Raw genomic sequence first — 16,665 nt, 5'->3', positions numbered from 1 at the left:
GCAACATCAGACTGTTTGTTTGATCTTTTTGGCTGATTCAAAATACGCCCTTCTGACATCCAACTGCAGAGATAGATGTCATTAAGTTTTCAACTTTGATCTATTGAAGGAAATATAAGTAACAGCCTGCAAGATCCTGTTTTGTTTAGGTTTTTTTTTTTTTCCTTTACCTAGATGTGATCAACCATCTGTAAAGGAGGAGGAGTATTCCCTCATCTGTCTCAGGAAAAACACAGGACACACATGGCAGATGCCCTCCTCTCATAGTGCCTAAGAGGTGCAAGGAAAGCCAACACATTGCCCTGTAACATCCTCCATCTGAGCACCACACCGAAAGCCACAAAGTCAACAGCAGATTTTCCAATAGACTGAGCTCTGCAGCAATCTAACACTTCTCCATGAAAGTATTACTGTTAATTTAGAACATTTCTCCACTTAACAAAAGCTGCTCTGCTAGTTCTTAATCACAGGCCGTTAAATTCACATGGCCTAAGGGGACCCTGCGGTGGATGCCCTTAAACCATGCAAAGAAGCACACTCAGCCCTGCCTTTCCCCAAGCAGGGAGATGACTGGGAGAAAATCTGTTCCCAGCGGGAGGCAAACATAATAGGTGATGAAATGAACTCTACCTCCCACAGGACAGACAGAAGAGGTGAAGCGCGAGGAGAAAAACCACCCCTGCTAAGCCGAAGAGAACTTCACAGGCAGAACATAGGAAATGCCCCCGTTTCCGTGGTTTAGTCTGCTCGTAGTAAAACTGTACTCTGCACACTAGAGCTGCCTACTTCCTGGGGCTGGGCACGCTTTCTCCTTCAAACAGGGTCAGATTCTGCTCTCCCTCACGCCAAGGCAATTCTGCCACTGCCTACGGGTCCCAACCACAGCAAATTAATACAAGAGCCTATTTTCTGATGTGAAGAGGGAACTTTCACGTTGCCTTTTCGGACATGCAGCACTGGAAGCTCTCAAACTGGCCTGGATTTTCTTTTTTGAATACAATGCTGGGTAGTGTTTTTCTTTAAGTAATATGCCAGATGGTCTGGGGGTGTGGTTTCTAATTTTATGAAGGGGGTTATCAGTCATCTCTGCGCTACAATATAGAGACCAAATCTGTCAGAATAGAAGAAAAACCTGCCCACTCTGACTTACAAAACTTACTTTTCCAATTAAAAATATATGTTTTTCACTGCAGGAGAGAAAATGACTGTTCTTCCTTCATTTTTCACAGATTCTGCCTTGTTACTCAGGAATATCAGACATTTTCTGCATGCATGCCTGATCCTGCAAACTCTTAGCCTACAAGATCATTCTTAATTCTCAAGTCCACCCACAGAGTTTAAACAGGGCTACTCACATGCAGAAGGACTGGCAATACCATACACTAAAATGAGGGAGAGAATAGTCACTGGAGTGATTTTGCTCTGAGCCTTAGTTTAAAATGAGTATACGCTACAGAAGAGAAATATACCTACTGTACAAGCCCTCACTGAACTAGCCCTTCCCTAAAGGCAATTGCAGCCCTAAGGAAATGCATTTCAGAAATATCAACTTACTAGGGAAAACTAGAAAACATTTGATTCGCTAATTGAAGCTAATACTATATATAGTAAACAGGTCTGATCCTGTTTACTGAAGAAAGCATGGCAATTTCAATGTTTGATTAGTCATTCTGATAAGCCCTTAGTAAGAATTACTCATGACAGTAAAGCCCGTGGGACTGTGCCCAGAAAATGCAAATGCTGGTAGTAAAGACAGGTTACTCTGAAAAGACCCAGTAGCTCAGAGTACAGCTCAGCACACGGGCAAAGGGAGCACTCACATAAGCAAGAACCGGGTGAAAGGCTGAATATTTTGGTTTTATTTTTTAATGTTGTTTGAGTTCATGTCTTAAGGAATTACTGTTTCATGTTGAAATAGTAAAATATTTATGTGTCTTGTTTCTCTAATGGTTTCTAAACTGACAAATTGCAAGAAAACAGCAAAATGAAATGGTAAACTCGTGGCTGACCTCTTCCATTTTTGGTCTTGCATCCCCTGGTTAATATTCGCTGCGAGGTAAATAATTATGTTCAGAAATAAATTTCTCTGCTCCATCTACTAATTTGTTCAGTTCCTGCCATTGCTCCACTTGTCTGCTTGATTCTCTTGCAATGGAGCCACGTGAACTTTTGCTCCTCTTCTAAGTTGTATTTAAAAATGAAGCATGTGCTTCTTACACTGAGGTATTTGAAAAAATAATGTATTCTGGTAGCTACAGAACCCTGACTCAAAGGCAGAAGCAGCATACACTATTTTAAAATGTGAGCACTCAGATCCAGCCCTTCTGCAACAGCAGCCAACTCCACCGAGTTCACTGGGAAAAAGATTTTAGCAGTAGTGCACTTGTCTGGTCCAAAACAGCCTTCACTGGGGAAATATGTACTGCATACCCTTTCCCTGTTGTGAAAGTTTCTTTAATTGCAGTGATAAACAACAATGATGAAGCACTGCTCTCCAAAAATACTAAACCGATGCCAATCTGGTAATCAGTAATTAGCCTCCATGGTAAAGTGTTGTGCGAGAGAGAAATATTCCCATTTTCAGTGTAATGGGAAACCGTTTGCTCCCTAATCACATGAAAATTGAAAGCTATGCCTGCAAAATACGTTCCTAATGCATTCCTGCTCATTAATAGAGCACTGTACAAAAAGCAGTGAGTTAAACTCTAGAAGGATCCTGCAACAGTGAATGAAGGTGATTGAACCTGGCACAGACTTTACAAAAATACACAGCATATGGTTTAAAAGGAGATGGCCCAGTACCAATGCAAGCAAGAACTCATTCATTTTTCTCCATGTTTGTGCTTCAGCAAGATGCAGGTTTCCCTTGGGCACATCAAAGGTGCCGGGCTTATTCTCTCTCAACTGAGGAAAGAAATCATCAGGAACAAAGTGCATCAAGTGAAACCAAATGATAAGAAACCCAGCAATACAGTGCTTCTAGATCTGATTTACTGCTGCAACGATCTGTTTAACTGCACGTTCTCACTACACCCATTTGCATGCCTAATGATGCAGAAAATAACCCTGCACTATTTTCTTTTGGAGAGAAAAAAAAAATGTATTTTTCAGGGTAAGCTTCATATGCAGGTTCCTGTTTAAAATCAGCGTGGACGGTTTATTTTCCTTTTAATAAAGCCCAGCTCTTGAAGAGACATTACTTCATTCATAAATATTGTTTCAAATATTTTAAATACCTCTAGGACAGTAGTTTAAAGATAACAGAGCAATGTAAGACCAACAACAAACCTCGGGGAAATTCCTCTCTCCGCTTGAGAGACGGAGAGGTCTGAAAACACAGGGGGTCACCAGGTCCCTCTCCACCCTGAACCCCTTGAAGTTTTGATTCCCGGTCGGCCCCTTGGCCGCCGCCTCCCTTCTGACAACAAGCCCAGCACCGAGGCCGGGTCCCCGCACGGGTCTCGCCCCCGAGGCGCGGGGGCCGGAGCGCTGTGCGGGGGCCGGAGCGGGGCGCGGGGCCGCCCGCGGTGCCTCCCCCCGGGGCGGCGGCGGCCGACGGCGCGGAAGGAAGGAGGACGGGACTAATTTACCTACGGAGTCAATCTCCAGGAGGCGCTGCAAGTCGCGGATGCTGTGGATCTCGCTGTGCGCCAGCCGCTCGATGAGCTCCTGCGGGATCTCGGCCTCCTTCAAAGACACACACACACCGCGGGTCACCGCGCAGTCCCCGCCGGGCGCGCCCGCAGCGCGGAGCGCTCGGCGCGGCGGGGCTCTGGGGTCTCAGGAGGGGCGCGGGGTGTTCGCGGGACGTGTTTGGACTAAGCAGGAGAAAACCCCACGCGCATACACACCCACCCCCGCTCCCCACGGAGCGCTCCCGCCGCCCCCGCCTGCGCGTCCGACTGCGCCACGACTCGATCCCGCACGGCCCGGCCGGGGTAGCGTGTGCCCGGCAGGGATGTGCCCCCGAGCCCCCCTCGGCGGCTGGAGCCCAACCCGGGCAGCGGCTGCCGAAGTTCGCCCGAGCGGGTGCCAAGTCCCCCACGGGCGCGGGCTCCCCCGACCCGGGGAGCAGGAGGAGGAGGAGGAGGACCGCGTCCCACGGGGCCTCCGCCATCCTACCAGCGCCCACGACGCGGCTCCCAGCGCCAAGCAGACCCGGTCCCGGGAAAAGTTACCGGAGCCGCCGTGCAGCGCCGAGCACCCCGCTCGCCCCGACCGCGGCCACCTGTAGCAGCGCCACGGCGCGGCTCCGCGCCCCAGCGGGCGGGCTGGCTCTCGGCTGCTCCGGGGGAGCTTCACAAACCGGAGAGGGGCGTTTTGGGGCGGGTGGGGGATTCGCCCAACTTCTGCCCGCGGCACTGGCGGTGCCCGCGGTGCAGCGCCGGGCGCCGCGGGGGCGGCCGCGCCGGGCCGGGCGGCTCCGCGCACCCTCGGCTGCCACACAGCCGCAGCCCGCTGGCACCCGCGGGGCGTGGATATTTTACCATGCGTTTATAATATATGTAATACATATATTATATACGTATATATAATTTTTTGAGGGCAGCCAGCAGCCTGGGAGCGGAATGCACGGTCATTCCCCTTCGCCTCTGCCATGCGTGAAATGGCAACTTGCTCCCAAGCCTCAGCCGCGCAGGGCCTGGGGCAGGGCAGCGCTGCCGGGGGGGCCGGGACGCGGGGATGCCCGCGGAGCCCAGGTGGGCAGCCCGCTCCCTCCCCGATGCCCTCCGCCGCGGCTCGCCCCGACCCCCGGTTGCGGCCGTGCCCCGGGGACCGGCAGCGCAGGGAGCCGCTCTCACCTACCTCGGAGAAGGTAAAGGACAGGTAGCCAAAACCTATCAGCAAAACGCAAGCCCAGGTCCTCATCGCGGTCTAGTGCACTTTAGACACGGAGGGAAGGCAACGCTGATGGAGAGGAGCTGCAGGCCGGCTCCTGCCGCGCAGAAATTCAGTACCATCCCTCAGGGGAAAGGCAGCGGGGTGGCTCGGGGTCCTCCGCATCCAGGGGTGGGTCGGGGCTGCCCGGGGCGGCGGTGGCTTAATGACGGCGCGGCCGCTGTTTGTACGTTCCCCTCGCTACGGGAGCGTGGCTGCTCTCCCTTCTGCCGCTCTCGCTCGCTCCTCTTGGCTCTTAGGACTAGACCAGCCGGTACTTCTGCATATTTGCTTAGATCAGACCAAAGTGAAACCCAAGGAGTCGATCCGGAGCGCAGCCGAAACGCCCATCACCTGTCTGGGGCGGCTGCCCCCCTCTCGCGGGCGGCGCTGGGGCCGCCTCCCCCCGCCGCCGCGGCCGCGCTCCGCGCCGGGACCGCGGGGCTGCGCTCTCCGCCGAGGGCCGGCCCCCCCCTGCCGTGCCTGCCCTCCACCCGGCCCCTCCTCGGAAAGGGGAAAAATCAAAAATCTTTATTATAGATACGGAGCGAAATGTTTTCTCTTGTCGAGAATGGTCCCGCTTCCCTCCCCGGCGGAGGGGGGTGGGGGCGAGGTCAAAAATAATAATTAATTAGGAATAATAGCAGGGAATTAAATCGGAGCAGTGTTGCAGGATCTCGCGGGCTGCCTTGGTGCAGTTCCTGCTCCACTTTGCACGGGAGAAAAAGAGAGGAGGAGAAGGAGGAAGGGAAAAAAAAATATATATATATATGCAAGAAGGTTTAAATCCCAAGGGGATCGGAGACGAACTGCAACTCCAGGCGGAGGGAGGGTCCGGGCTCGCTCCGGAGCGGTGGCCGGTCTGGAGGGTGGCCCCGGCGAGGAGCAGCATATACCGCTCCCGCCCCGCCGTGCGCCGCCCCCGCCCCTCCTCCCGGGTGCTCCGGCACCAGACCCACCAACAACAAGTCGTGGGGGTGCCGGCAGCTGCGGCGCCTGCTCGAGGGCGAGGGGGCTCTGCCTTCTGCGAGGGGAAAACAAGGAGCCGGCGGCGGGCAGGGGCCGGGGGGAGCAGGGCAGCCCCCGCCGCCGGCCCTCTGCGGCACCGGGCGGGGGGCGGGCGCTGCTGCGCAGCAGCCGCCGTGTAACCTGGCGGGATCGGCCGTGTGCCCTGCCTTTACATAAGGCACAGCGGATCGCCATGGCCACGGAGCGATCCTGTGTGTGTGTGTGTGTGTGTGCGCGCTTTCTTATCGTTGTTATTATTTTTAGCGGAGGGCGGGGGCTTTCCTTTGCAGAAGGGGAGGGGCGGCAGAGCGGCGGAGGGTTGTGTTGGGGGGGGGATTTAACGTTGCTGTTGCAGCGTAGCCTTCACTGCGAAGGAGAACGCGCACACGCGGAGACACACACCCCTTAAGGGACACAAAATCACCCCCAAAAAGAACGAAGGCAGCGGGGGGTGGTGTGCGGGGGGCAGCGGCGCCCTCCGCCCTGCGGCACCCGGCTGCGGCAAGCGCGGGCGCGGGGCTCCCCGCCGCGGCCGCGGGGACGCGGCGCCCCGGGGCTCCGCCGCAGCCGGACCCACCCCCCTCAACCGCACCGGCACCCCGCACCCTCACCAAGCTGTCTCCGAACCCCGCAGTCGGCCCCAGTCCGGCCCCGCTGCTCCGTTCGCGTTCCCTTCGCATACTCCCTCCCCGCTGCCCCGGCGAGAAAACTGCCCCCTGCTCCCCGGCGCAGATTGGCACAAGGTGCCTGCTGCACCCTGACATCTCCCTGAACTCATTGTGATTTAAATAACAGCCCTTTCTCATCTAAACAAAGCTTCTTAATAGCAGATGCAAAGAATTCGGCTCATCTGAAAATCCAATAGCATTTAAGTGGATTAACTGCAATAACACAACTGAGGAGTGATACTATCCTTCATGGAAGACAATAGACTGTAAATGCACAGCCAGGGAGACTTATCCTTTCATCTCTGAATTTCCTTCAGCATTTCAAAAGCGAATGCTTTCTAGAAGCCCTGAAGGGGTTTGCACGCTACTGGCTTGGACATGCTTCTAGGAAACAACCTGTGCTTTAATGGGCACTTTGCAATTGCATAGAAGTTCCCACCAAAACAGAAGTGGCCTTTCAAGTACATTTAATTCTCTCTCATGATGTCATGTAGGCTTACAGGGTGGTCTCCAGGACCACAAGGGGGGGAAAAAAAAGGTGGGGGTTGAAAAGAGAGAAAAGGAAAAGAGATGTAAGAGATTTGGAAGCACTTTAAAAAGGGGAATGCTGCTACTTTTTTTTTTTTTTCAAGACAGAAAATGCTGAGCCAGTGTGGAGCCATTCTCAAATGCCTCCTGATATAGAAAAAATGACCCGAGTGCCACACTGCAGCAGAGCCATCCATGCAGGGCAGGAGGAGGCAGAGCAGGGCAGGGCACTCTCGTAGTGCCATCACTTTCTTACATGGCAGAAGTAAAAAGTGATGACTTCAGTTAAAAAAAAAGTCTCATCTGCACTTATCATTTGCTGGGGTTAAAGAAACAATTCTTATGCTCTGTGTTGTCATAGTAATAAAAAAAAATAATTACCAAACAGTGAAATAGATTCTGACCGTACCAGCTGGCTGAGCATTTACCCCTCTCCTTCCTCCCTTCGTTTGCTGGAGTGTTTGGGATCAGAAGTGCTGGGTATTTGTAGCTCTTGGGAGTGGTATTCCACTGTGAAAACTATTAGAGATAACTCCTGCTTTATCTATCGATTAAAAAAATCTATTCAGTTTTGATTTTTTCTTACATTTCTCTCATTTTTACAAGAGACTACTGCATCAGCATCTTTTTTAAATCTGTCATTGTGGAGCTCAGATAAGCATCTTTCCTCTGGGTCAAGTTACACTTGGAGTAGCTTTTAACATTAGACTGTTTATGGGGATCATTGCAAATATTTGATAATAATGCAAAATATGTAAGATCCCAGGAGAGAGCAGAGGCCAGGGAACATAAATAAAATTCACACAGATTCTGCAAACAACTTTATACTTGGGTTGTCTGTCTGCTTACAAAACACATTTTGTCCCTGTCTGTTGTTTGATCTAAAAATGCATGTGTGCCCTGTAAGTCTCTACAAGCACGCAAAGGTACAGTTGTGTGAAAAACATCACACCAGTGCATGTTTGCTTCATCATGGCACCTTCCTGCAGTCTGCACATCTCTCACACACGTGTGCACCAGACGTGAAATAGCATCTTTTACGTAACACCTACAAGCCAGGCGTGAGGAAAGAGTGACAGGATGGCAGTTATAGGTTTAAAAGAAAATCAGTACGAAGAACGGAGCACCAGAACATTAGGGTTTGCACTTTTTTTTATTTATCTGAGAGCAGCGAGCAAGATACTGCCTTGTCTAATTTAAAGCACGTACTGTTAGAGAAGTCCCTCAAATGTCAGGAATTATAATAGAATTACACCATGACAGAGCGTTTAGAGGGAGGATTCCCAGGGTTTGCAAAGCACTTGGCATGGGGGAAGGGATGCAGAAGCTCTTTGACACAAAATGAAACCACTTCAGTGTCACCAGTGCTTTCTGCAAGCGGTGCCACCTGAAACCAGGGTGCCCCAAATCAGGCTTCCAGCACCCACTACAGAGCTTGCTTAAATCTCTGCTGGCTCAGTTGTTAGATACATAGGTCAAGCCATGCAGCAGGACCAACTCATGTTTCACAGACCTGTGCCAGGCTGCCATGCACGGGGGCAGCCCGGCTGTGGAAAGGTCACTGGGAGAAATGCAGTGCAGGGATGGGCACCAAGGTGGGCACTGTGGTGCTCTGAGGAGGCTGAAGCCACAGGGGCCACTGGGATGGCTCCAAGATTGTACCTTCAGCCTGTGGCTTCTATTTCAGATGTCAGGCTGAAACCACATTTGCTTGGCCCTCCTCACAAGTCCTGAGGTTGAAAGAGGAATCATTTCATTGCATTTCATGACATTCCTGCTGAGGGAGTCTTGGGAAACCTATCTGAGTGTTTTTAAGACTTGATTTTAGTGGGGATTTTGCCTCATAGATTAAAGTTAAAATTAACAGAACAGTGAGTATGGGTAAGGGTTTTTGTTGGACGGGTGGCCTGTGTTTGGGGCTGGCCAAAGCGGCTCGGTATCTTCTACAGGATATATCCCACCACAACAGCTTAGAAAGGACCAGGAGGCAAGAGTGTCCTGGCTCTGGAAAGGGACCGTAGGAAACACTCTCAGGTCTCAGATTTGGACCTGCAGCGTTCTGTGTCAGTTGCCACAGAGTGTATAACAAAGGATAAAAGTTCAGAACATAAAATCTAGAAAGCTGGACAGGAATCTCACCCACTTTGGGTGGTTCCTCTTGGTTTTGAACATTTCTTTGGCCTGTCCATGTGGCCGTGGTGTGGGGGAGGTCGTTTTCCCACTGTGCAGCTCGATTCCTGCCTGGCTGTATTAACAGGCACGAGGCTGGCACAGGTGTAGGTGAAGTACAGGCAAGGAATTACCAATGCAGAAAGCACTGATGGCAGACACGCCATTCCATTTCCTGAATCTTAGCCAATAAAGAGCAACAAGGAAAGCTGCAAGAAGAACAAGCAAGGCAGTTACTATTCCAGCTGGTACACCTACAGACATGATTTCCTTCTTTCTCAGCTCTTCCTTTTGGATCCTTGCACTGGCTCTGTCCTTCTGGCTGAGCTTTGTTGTCTTTGAAACTATTGTTGGTGCAGCTTTCCAGATGCTTTCACGCTTGATAATTTTCTTAAATAGTCATGAGATGCAAATCTGCTACAAGGTTTCAGCTAAATGGAGTGATCAGAAGTGGTGTGGAAAAGATTTATGATGTCCTTTCCCTGAACACAGGGGGTGGCCGTGGCCAACATCCACCTACGTGAGTTTACTCTTAAAGGCACGATATTTCTGAAGATGCTTTGCCGTACAATGAGTGGGGCAGGGTCCCTCTAGAGCTGATCCTCCACCCAAAACTGCCCTTTTGACTTTAGTGGGGGTTAGACCCAACTCTCCCTGAAGAAATGGTTTGGTCTAATAGCTGAGAAAGACAGTAAAGCTCTTGTCAATGTGCTCTTCTCTCTCCCCTGCCCAGCTGCTTCTTACCCAGGAGGTTCAGCAGCACAGCCGAAAGTGAGGGGCCGTTTGACCTTCCCTGCTGCTGGAGCCACTGCTGAGTGACACAGTTCACCTTCAGGGCTGGAGCACAAACTGGCAGCTCTGCCAGCCTGGGTAGCAAGATACCATGTTTAGGCATTAAACTAGGGCACTTGCATACCAGCACTGGCCGCTATTTTGGTGGGTGTATGAAGTCGATCCCTGCTCCCCACCCCTGTGGGACAACGGAGCTGCTATGAGTGCGGGATATCCTCTGCCTGGTGGATAAAGCTATTACAAATGGGCTGTGTTTTGTCAGGAATACGTAGTTCATCCAGCTGAATGACTGTAAAAGTACCAGCCCAGCTTAAGGTATGCTGATGCACGTTGTAAATGAGAGCAATACACACAGGGCTCAGCGCCTGGGGTCCCGTGCGTAGTGTGCTCATGTCTCCTTGGCAATGTGGGTGTAAAGCTCTTCTCCTCTGACTCAAATCAAAGCCAGTTGCAGTGATTCTGTGGAGACCATCCAGGATGTAACTCAGCCATGCTAAGTACCATAAAATTGTGATATTATTCTTCATTGTTTGTAGCTTGGAGGCCTGTAGAGGCCTAGCTTGGAGCAGTCAGTTTTATTAAGCTCCATCCAAACACAGTGAGATAGTTGTTCTTCCTGAAGAATTCGTATTCTCAAAGTGCAAGCCGCCCCGTTTGTGTTCTTGTATCTATGCAACCTTGTTGCTCTTACAACATTACACATTTGTCCTGTGAGATTCCCTCCCTTACAATAAAAACTCACGAGAATGATACACACATTTTCAGCTCTGTGCACATGAGAGACTGCAGGATCCAGCAGTCTCCAGGCAGTGCAGTATCTCTAGAGAAGGGTTTCATGGAGCCCATGCTCTGTCTCCAAAGCTGGTCCACCCTGAGATCTTCCATTCTTTTGAGGCACTTTTACCCACAGACCCACTAATAGTGGTTGACAGACCAGAGCAGGCAACCTGTGTTGTGGCATCTGTTCCTCAGCAGAAATTACGAGGGAATTCATCCTTTCCAGCTGTTTGTTCTCAACACTTTGTACTTATGCAGTTTCTTACTGAAAGCTGATAAAGATGCTCTATCACCACAAGGTGCATCAGCAATCAGAAATGCAGAGAGAGCACAGTGAACCTGCCATGGGGCTGTGGCCAAGCTGCAGGTTAGAAGCTGGGAGCAACCATTGCCAAAGCCCTTTTCTCACAGCCACCCACAACCTCAGGACAGGTTTTATCATTGTCCTGCTGTGTTCCAGGTCCAACAGACCTCTGAGGAGCACACAGTGGTCACATCATTTGGCTGCGTCACATGGAGATGTCTTAGCTTGATCTGTCACCTGCTAGACACCATTGCATGGTCACTAAGAGTGTGTTCTTGATATGCTGCTGGGCTAGAAAGGGAACACATAGCCACATTGACACCAGAATTGAATTTTTGGTTCTTGCAAAAAGGTAAGTGCAGAACCATGGAATCATTTAGGTTGGAAAAGACCCCTAAGATCATCGAGTCCAACCATCTTCTCCATCCTATTGAACATAGCATTCGTTTACCTTTCAGTGGTGGTTTGAGATGCTATACCCATCAGTCAGGACACAGAACTCCTTCTTTCTTGGAAACCAGTGAGGATTACAGGCTAAAAGCAGAGAGCAGGCAATGGCCCTTTAAGCACTGTCTGTTTAACTGTAGCACGATCTCTCCTGCACTCGAGTGCTTTCCATAAACAGCAAGTCATCCTGGAAGGGGAGGGAGAGGATGATAAATAATCCTGTTATTCATGCGACTGCGTTCTTTCATGAAACTGGGGAAAGGCAAAATAAAGTGGCGACTGCAAGGCTGAGAATGAAATGCAAGGCAGTGGGTTCTGTTGCTGCAGTTATTTTGGGCTGGAAGAAAATCTGAAAAGAGAAAGGTGAGCAGAATAGGTTTAAAATGCCAAGAAGGAAGCCAAAAGCCAGGACATAAAAGAACAGCTTTCCCTGCATCCCTGCTTTGTGTCTCAGCTCACTGCTGAGGCTGGCTGTGGTGCTGGCTGTCCACCACCAGCTCCTATGGCGTGGCTACCTGTGCCAGAGGCTTTCTCCTGTGCGTGCACCTTGCAGAGAGGTGGGAAGTGGGATATGCCAGAGCTCCAGTAAGGATAGCTGGGCAAGGAGAGAGGCAAAAGTGAGCAAAGCCTGGGAAAGAAATCCCATGGAGAAATGGGGAAGCAGCGACCCTTTGTTCGCTGAGGGTCCTAGCAAATGAGCTCTAATTAGTTTTCCTGGGCTGGTCTGTGGCATTCCCTTCACCAGACTTTGCACCTGTGCCAGTGGTGCCCCCCGGTTTGTGTTGGAGCCATCGGTGCCCACGCTGCAGCAGCTCCAGTTCTCCATCTGCCCTCTCCATGCATCCCCTGGGCCCTGAGCTGGGACAGCTGAGACCCAGGCATCCCTTCCATTTGGTCACCCCTGCTCACAGGCAGCCTCCCACCAAGAGCCCAGCCAGACAGCTGTGGGGTAACATCTTAAACCACTGCAGCTGTCTGCTCTTTGCATCTGAGCCAGAGCCCTCCATCCCTGAGATGCTCCTGGAGGCAGCCTGGCCCTGCACTGCTGCCTAATTGCCCAGTACCAGCCCAGTCTTCAGTTTGTAGGAGAATCCCATACTGGGAGAGTGTGCCAGCCTCTCTAAGACTTCAGTGATGGCACACATCCACTCCAGTGGTGCAGCATCCAGGATTAGGATAACACAGCCACCTTGTTATAATCTTCTGAAAGAGCCACTTCCCCTTGTAACTTCATGGCATCAGTGCAATTCCTTCGGGCTTATAAAAGCTTAAACCATTTGTAAGCACAGCAGCCTTGGAGCCTAGGTATTGTAGGAGAGAATTCCTTTCCATGTCCTAGATATTTTGGATAGGGGAAAAAAAAAAAAGAAAAGGAAAAAAAAAAATAAGAAGAACATTTAAGACGTCAGCTTCCCTGCTGGTGTAAACGGGACCAGATCCATCCAACTTCAGTCCGGTGTCTCTGTTACACCATCACTGTGTGAAGCTCCCGTTAAGGCAAATGGGAATTACACATGGCGTGATGGGAAAGCAGCAGATACCTTTGTAAATACTGCACCCTCACACGAGCCACATGTATCTTTCCTGAGACACCCTGCCAAACTAGCAGGTGTTTTTTACATCAGGCCTTATATTAACACACTCCTACGTATGTCTGGCTGCATCTGCTGCATTAACGATCCCCCGGTGCATAATGGCTGGGTTAGTTTGTGAAGTTAAATACCACGGGCAACAGCCCAGCCACAATGCATACAAACCTTAAAACTGCTTCTGTTTGTATCACAGGGGTTACTACTGCTGTTCCTTTGCTGTGACTTCTTCTTTCTTTCTTTCTCTCTCTGCATTTTTGCCTTGTTCCTGCCCAGCCTTTCCCTAGTTTGTGATTTCCAGATTGCCTCCATCTCTTTATTTTCTCCATCTTCTGCCATATCTTTTCTGTGTCATTTCAGTTTTCTGTGGATGCCAGGGAGGATGAAAGCTGCAGCCAGCCAGCCCAACTGCTCCAGCATGCTCTGACAGCCCCAGAGCAGTCGGATGCTCCTCCAGCCCCTGCATGTCTGGAGTCTGGGGGCAGTGCCATGAGGGCTGCTGGATGGGAATGCCATCATTTCAACTCTGGATGCTCGTAGTGGCTGCTGTGGAAGTGAAAAAGGCCAGATCAGGGTTTGATGCTATTTGAGTGCCTGCTCCACTTCTATTCTGAAAGCAGACAGCAAGTCCAAGTCCAAAGCCACTGGGGAAAATATGTGCCCTTAGCAACACCCAGTGTAAAAGCCTGTTTTTACAGAAGCCAGTGGTAGAAGTCTTTGGGGATCAATCTTCTATTGTAATTATCAATGACTTTAAATGATGCTGTGACCAGGCATGAAAGCTGTTCAGAAACAAGGAAGGGCTGAATCTGAAGCCAGCTATCACAGACTTCTACAAAAACAAAAACAAAACCAAAAACAAACAAACAAAAAAGAAATGAAAAACCAAACAAACAAAAACCAAACCCAGTTGTCTTTGTAGGGCTGATACTAAAGTTAGGTCAAAATTTCCAAGGGCATCAAAGATGTGTACATGTTCAACTCCCACTGAAGTGCGAGCTGGGGGCATTACTTAGTGAGAAGGATTTGAAAAATACTCTTCTAGCCTCCTTTGTTTAAAACTAAGATGCCAAATTCAAACATCCACGCTAGCATGGTGTCTGTTTCCATTGCTCATGCTTTTAGTTGTGTAGTTATTGTCATGGTCCTTCATGGAGGTCTCACCTTTGGTCCCAGGCTCTCTTGGCCCTAGGCTTAGCTTTTTGCAGTAGTTCCATGGTGTATGCACACACACAAAGCACAACAGCTGGTGGATCTCTTATTCATGGCTTAATCACTTCCCTCCGGAGGTGTGCTGGTGATGTGTGGTCTTGCTCAATCCTGGCTTCCTGAGGGATGGAGGGGCAGGGTCAAACACAGCCCAGATTCAACCCAGCACTCAGGAGCATGACTAAGCCAGGGCATGAAGTACTCTCTTGACGTCATCATTAGGATGGACCTGCTTCTTTTCTTGGCATTAAGCAAGTATTTAGTCTTTTGGAGTTTGCCTTACCACACCCTTCCCATCTCTTGCTTATCTCGGCATCACACTGGGAGCAGCCCACTGGCTTTCCACACATCTCTGCTGACTTTCCCCAGGCCATCCATCTGATCTCATAACCACAGCTCCTCTGGTGGTTCACCATGTGCCCACGGTCCCACCCTCCATAGGGGTTTGCTGTATCACTGCTACTTTCCCATCCATTGGGAATTTCCCCTGAAGGCCCTGGGCCACCTACTCCCATAAGTGTCATCAGACACCTTTTGCTGGGAGGGACTTTTGTTTCTTTGTTTCATGGTTGCATAACCCAAATTGGCTGTCAATTTATTTTAAAATGCCATCACACCAGAGCAGGGCCTCTGCATTCACAGCACTTGAGAAAGATAAAATACTGATAGGGAGCCAGATGGCTCAAGAGATTGGGAATCAGCAACAGAGTCTGTAACCTCGACATCACCACTCCAAAATGCAGCTCTGATCCACAGTGAACTTCGTGGGCTCAGTCCAATTCCTAGTGTATGTATGGTCATGCCAGAAAAACTTCCCCTATAAACACCCCCTGCTTTGGCTGGGAGGTCTGAAGAGGTGTGGGGGGGTCCCTCAAACCAGAGGGCAATGTCCCCTGCTGCAGACAGGTGATGCAGTACTCGTGCACTGTCTGTGGCAAGGGAAATTCTAATTGCAGCACTGCCCACCTGGGCAGCTTCCGCAGGGAAAACGTTTCCTTTTCTCCCAGACTACCTTTCAAGCCATTTTCAAAATTGCCTCGTTGCTAAGTCTCATGAAAACTCTAACTCTGCAGTCCCAGAGGTCTGACTGATCCCACGTGTACCTGGTGAGAGACTCCTGGGATGTGAGGGGCACTTTGCCAAAGTGTCAGAAGAAAGAGTAAAAAGCAAGTAAGGAATTTGTGTCTGGAGTGTCCCTAAGATTAAAACAGTGTGAGAACAAAATCTGGTCATGCACACAGGAGCCAGAAGCCTTACTAAGCTAAGCTACAATTTCTTGTGGTACAGCCTTCCTTCCTGCTGATGGTTATTTTCTAACCTCGCTGTGCAGGAATTGGAAAGAAGCAGGTGCCAGAGAAGAGGTGACTCTGAAATGGCACTAAGGTCATTACACACAGAGCAAGAGAAAAGCAATCCAGCCTTCCAGGTTTCATTTACTAAATCCATAATAGTCTGATAGGGCATCAGACCCCTTACTGGCAAAGTCTTCAACTGTATGTGAAGGCAACAGAGCAAACAACTGTTTTTTTCCTGCAAGGCTTCTTGGCGTGGATGTTGTCTTTCCTCAGCCCATGTTCACTCAGCTGCTCTCTCCCATATTCCCCTTGCCCCTGCTGGAAAGTTGCCCAGGAACTCCCTCCAGGGCTTAAGAGCCAAGACCAAATCAGCCCAGACAGGCTTGTTAGAATTGTTGAATCATTAAGGTTGGAAAAGACCTCTAAGACCATCAAGTCTAACTATTAACCCAACACTGCCAAGGTCCTTAACCGTGTCCCCAAGTGCCACACCTACACTTCTTTTAAATCCCTCCAGGGACACTGACTGTACCACTTTCCTGGGCAGCCTATTCCAGGGAGTTGTAGGGAACCAGAAGAGAAGGTCCCAGCTGAGCCTCCTTTTCTCCAGGCTGAACACCCCCAGCTCCCTCAGCCGCTCCTCACCAGACTTGTGCTTCAAAGGGACTCTTTGCTGTGTGGGTTCCTGCCGTGCCTTGTCACCCTGTGCATGTCCTTCCTGCGCTATGGTCCTTGTTTTCCCACACATCCCCCAGTGCTCCTGGCTGTGGGATGCCCCTGGCCAGCCAGCACACTGCTCTCCACAGCCCCGACAGCCAGCGTGTCCACAGCGCTGCATCGGCCCCGGGGAGCTGCTTCGTACCATCCACAACTGTTTGGTTTATATTCGCGTATCAGGCCGTGACCCTGAACTGGCTTCTCCCTTTAAATTCCTTCCACTTGGCTCTGCCCACACTGTCCACAAAGCCTCTCAAAGAAATACAGCTTGGAAAAAAAAAAAA

At 50.3% G+C, this 16,665-nt stretch overlaps 1 protein-coding gene across 8 annotated transcripts in view; it reads right to left on the bottom strand.

The window, feature by feature from the left end:
• The window catches only part of PDGFA (platelet derived growth factor subunit A), a 35,369-nt gene extending 29,620 nt beyond the window's left edge, over positions 1–5,749 (bottom strand). For 4 of the 8 annotated variants that reach the window (XM_050317438.1, XM_050317439.1, XM_050317440.1 and 1 more), the window contains exons 1-2: positions 4,807–5,749; positions 3,591–3,687 (exon numbers count right to left, since the gene is read on the bottom strand). In XM_050317438.1, the coding sequence (XP_050173395.1) occupies positions 3,591–3,687; positions 4,807–4,869 (160 nt within the window). In that variant the 5' untranslated portion in view covers positions 4,870–5,749. The remainder of the gene's footprint in view (positions 1–3,590; positions 3,688–4,806) is intronic. The other 4 variants (XM_050317443.1, XM_050317442.1, XM_050317445.1 and 1 more) reach the window with 3 other exon arrangements.
• Positions 5,750–16,665: the final 10,916 nt, after the last annotated feature.

This window comes from Myiozetetes cayanensis, unplaced genomic scaffold (assembly GCF_022539395.1).
Source record: "Myiozetetes cayanensis isolate MyiCay16 unplaced genomic scaffold, myiCay2020 scf20-37, whole genome shotgun sequence".
In the NCBI taxonomy this organism is placed as follows: Eukaryota; Metazoa; Chordata; class Aves; order Passeriformes; family Tyrannidae; genus Myiozetetes; species Myiozetetes cayanensis.
This window is presented reverse-complemented; position numbering and strand designations above follow the sequence as displayed.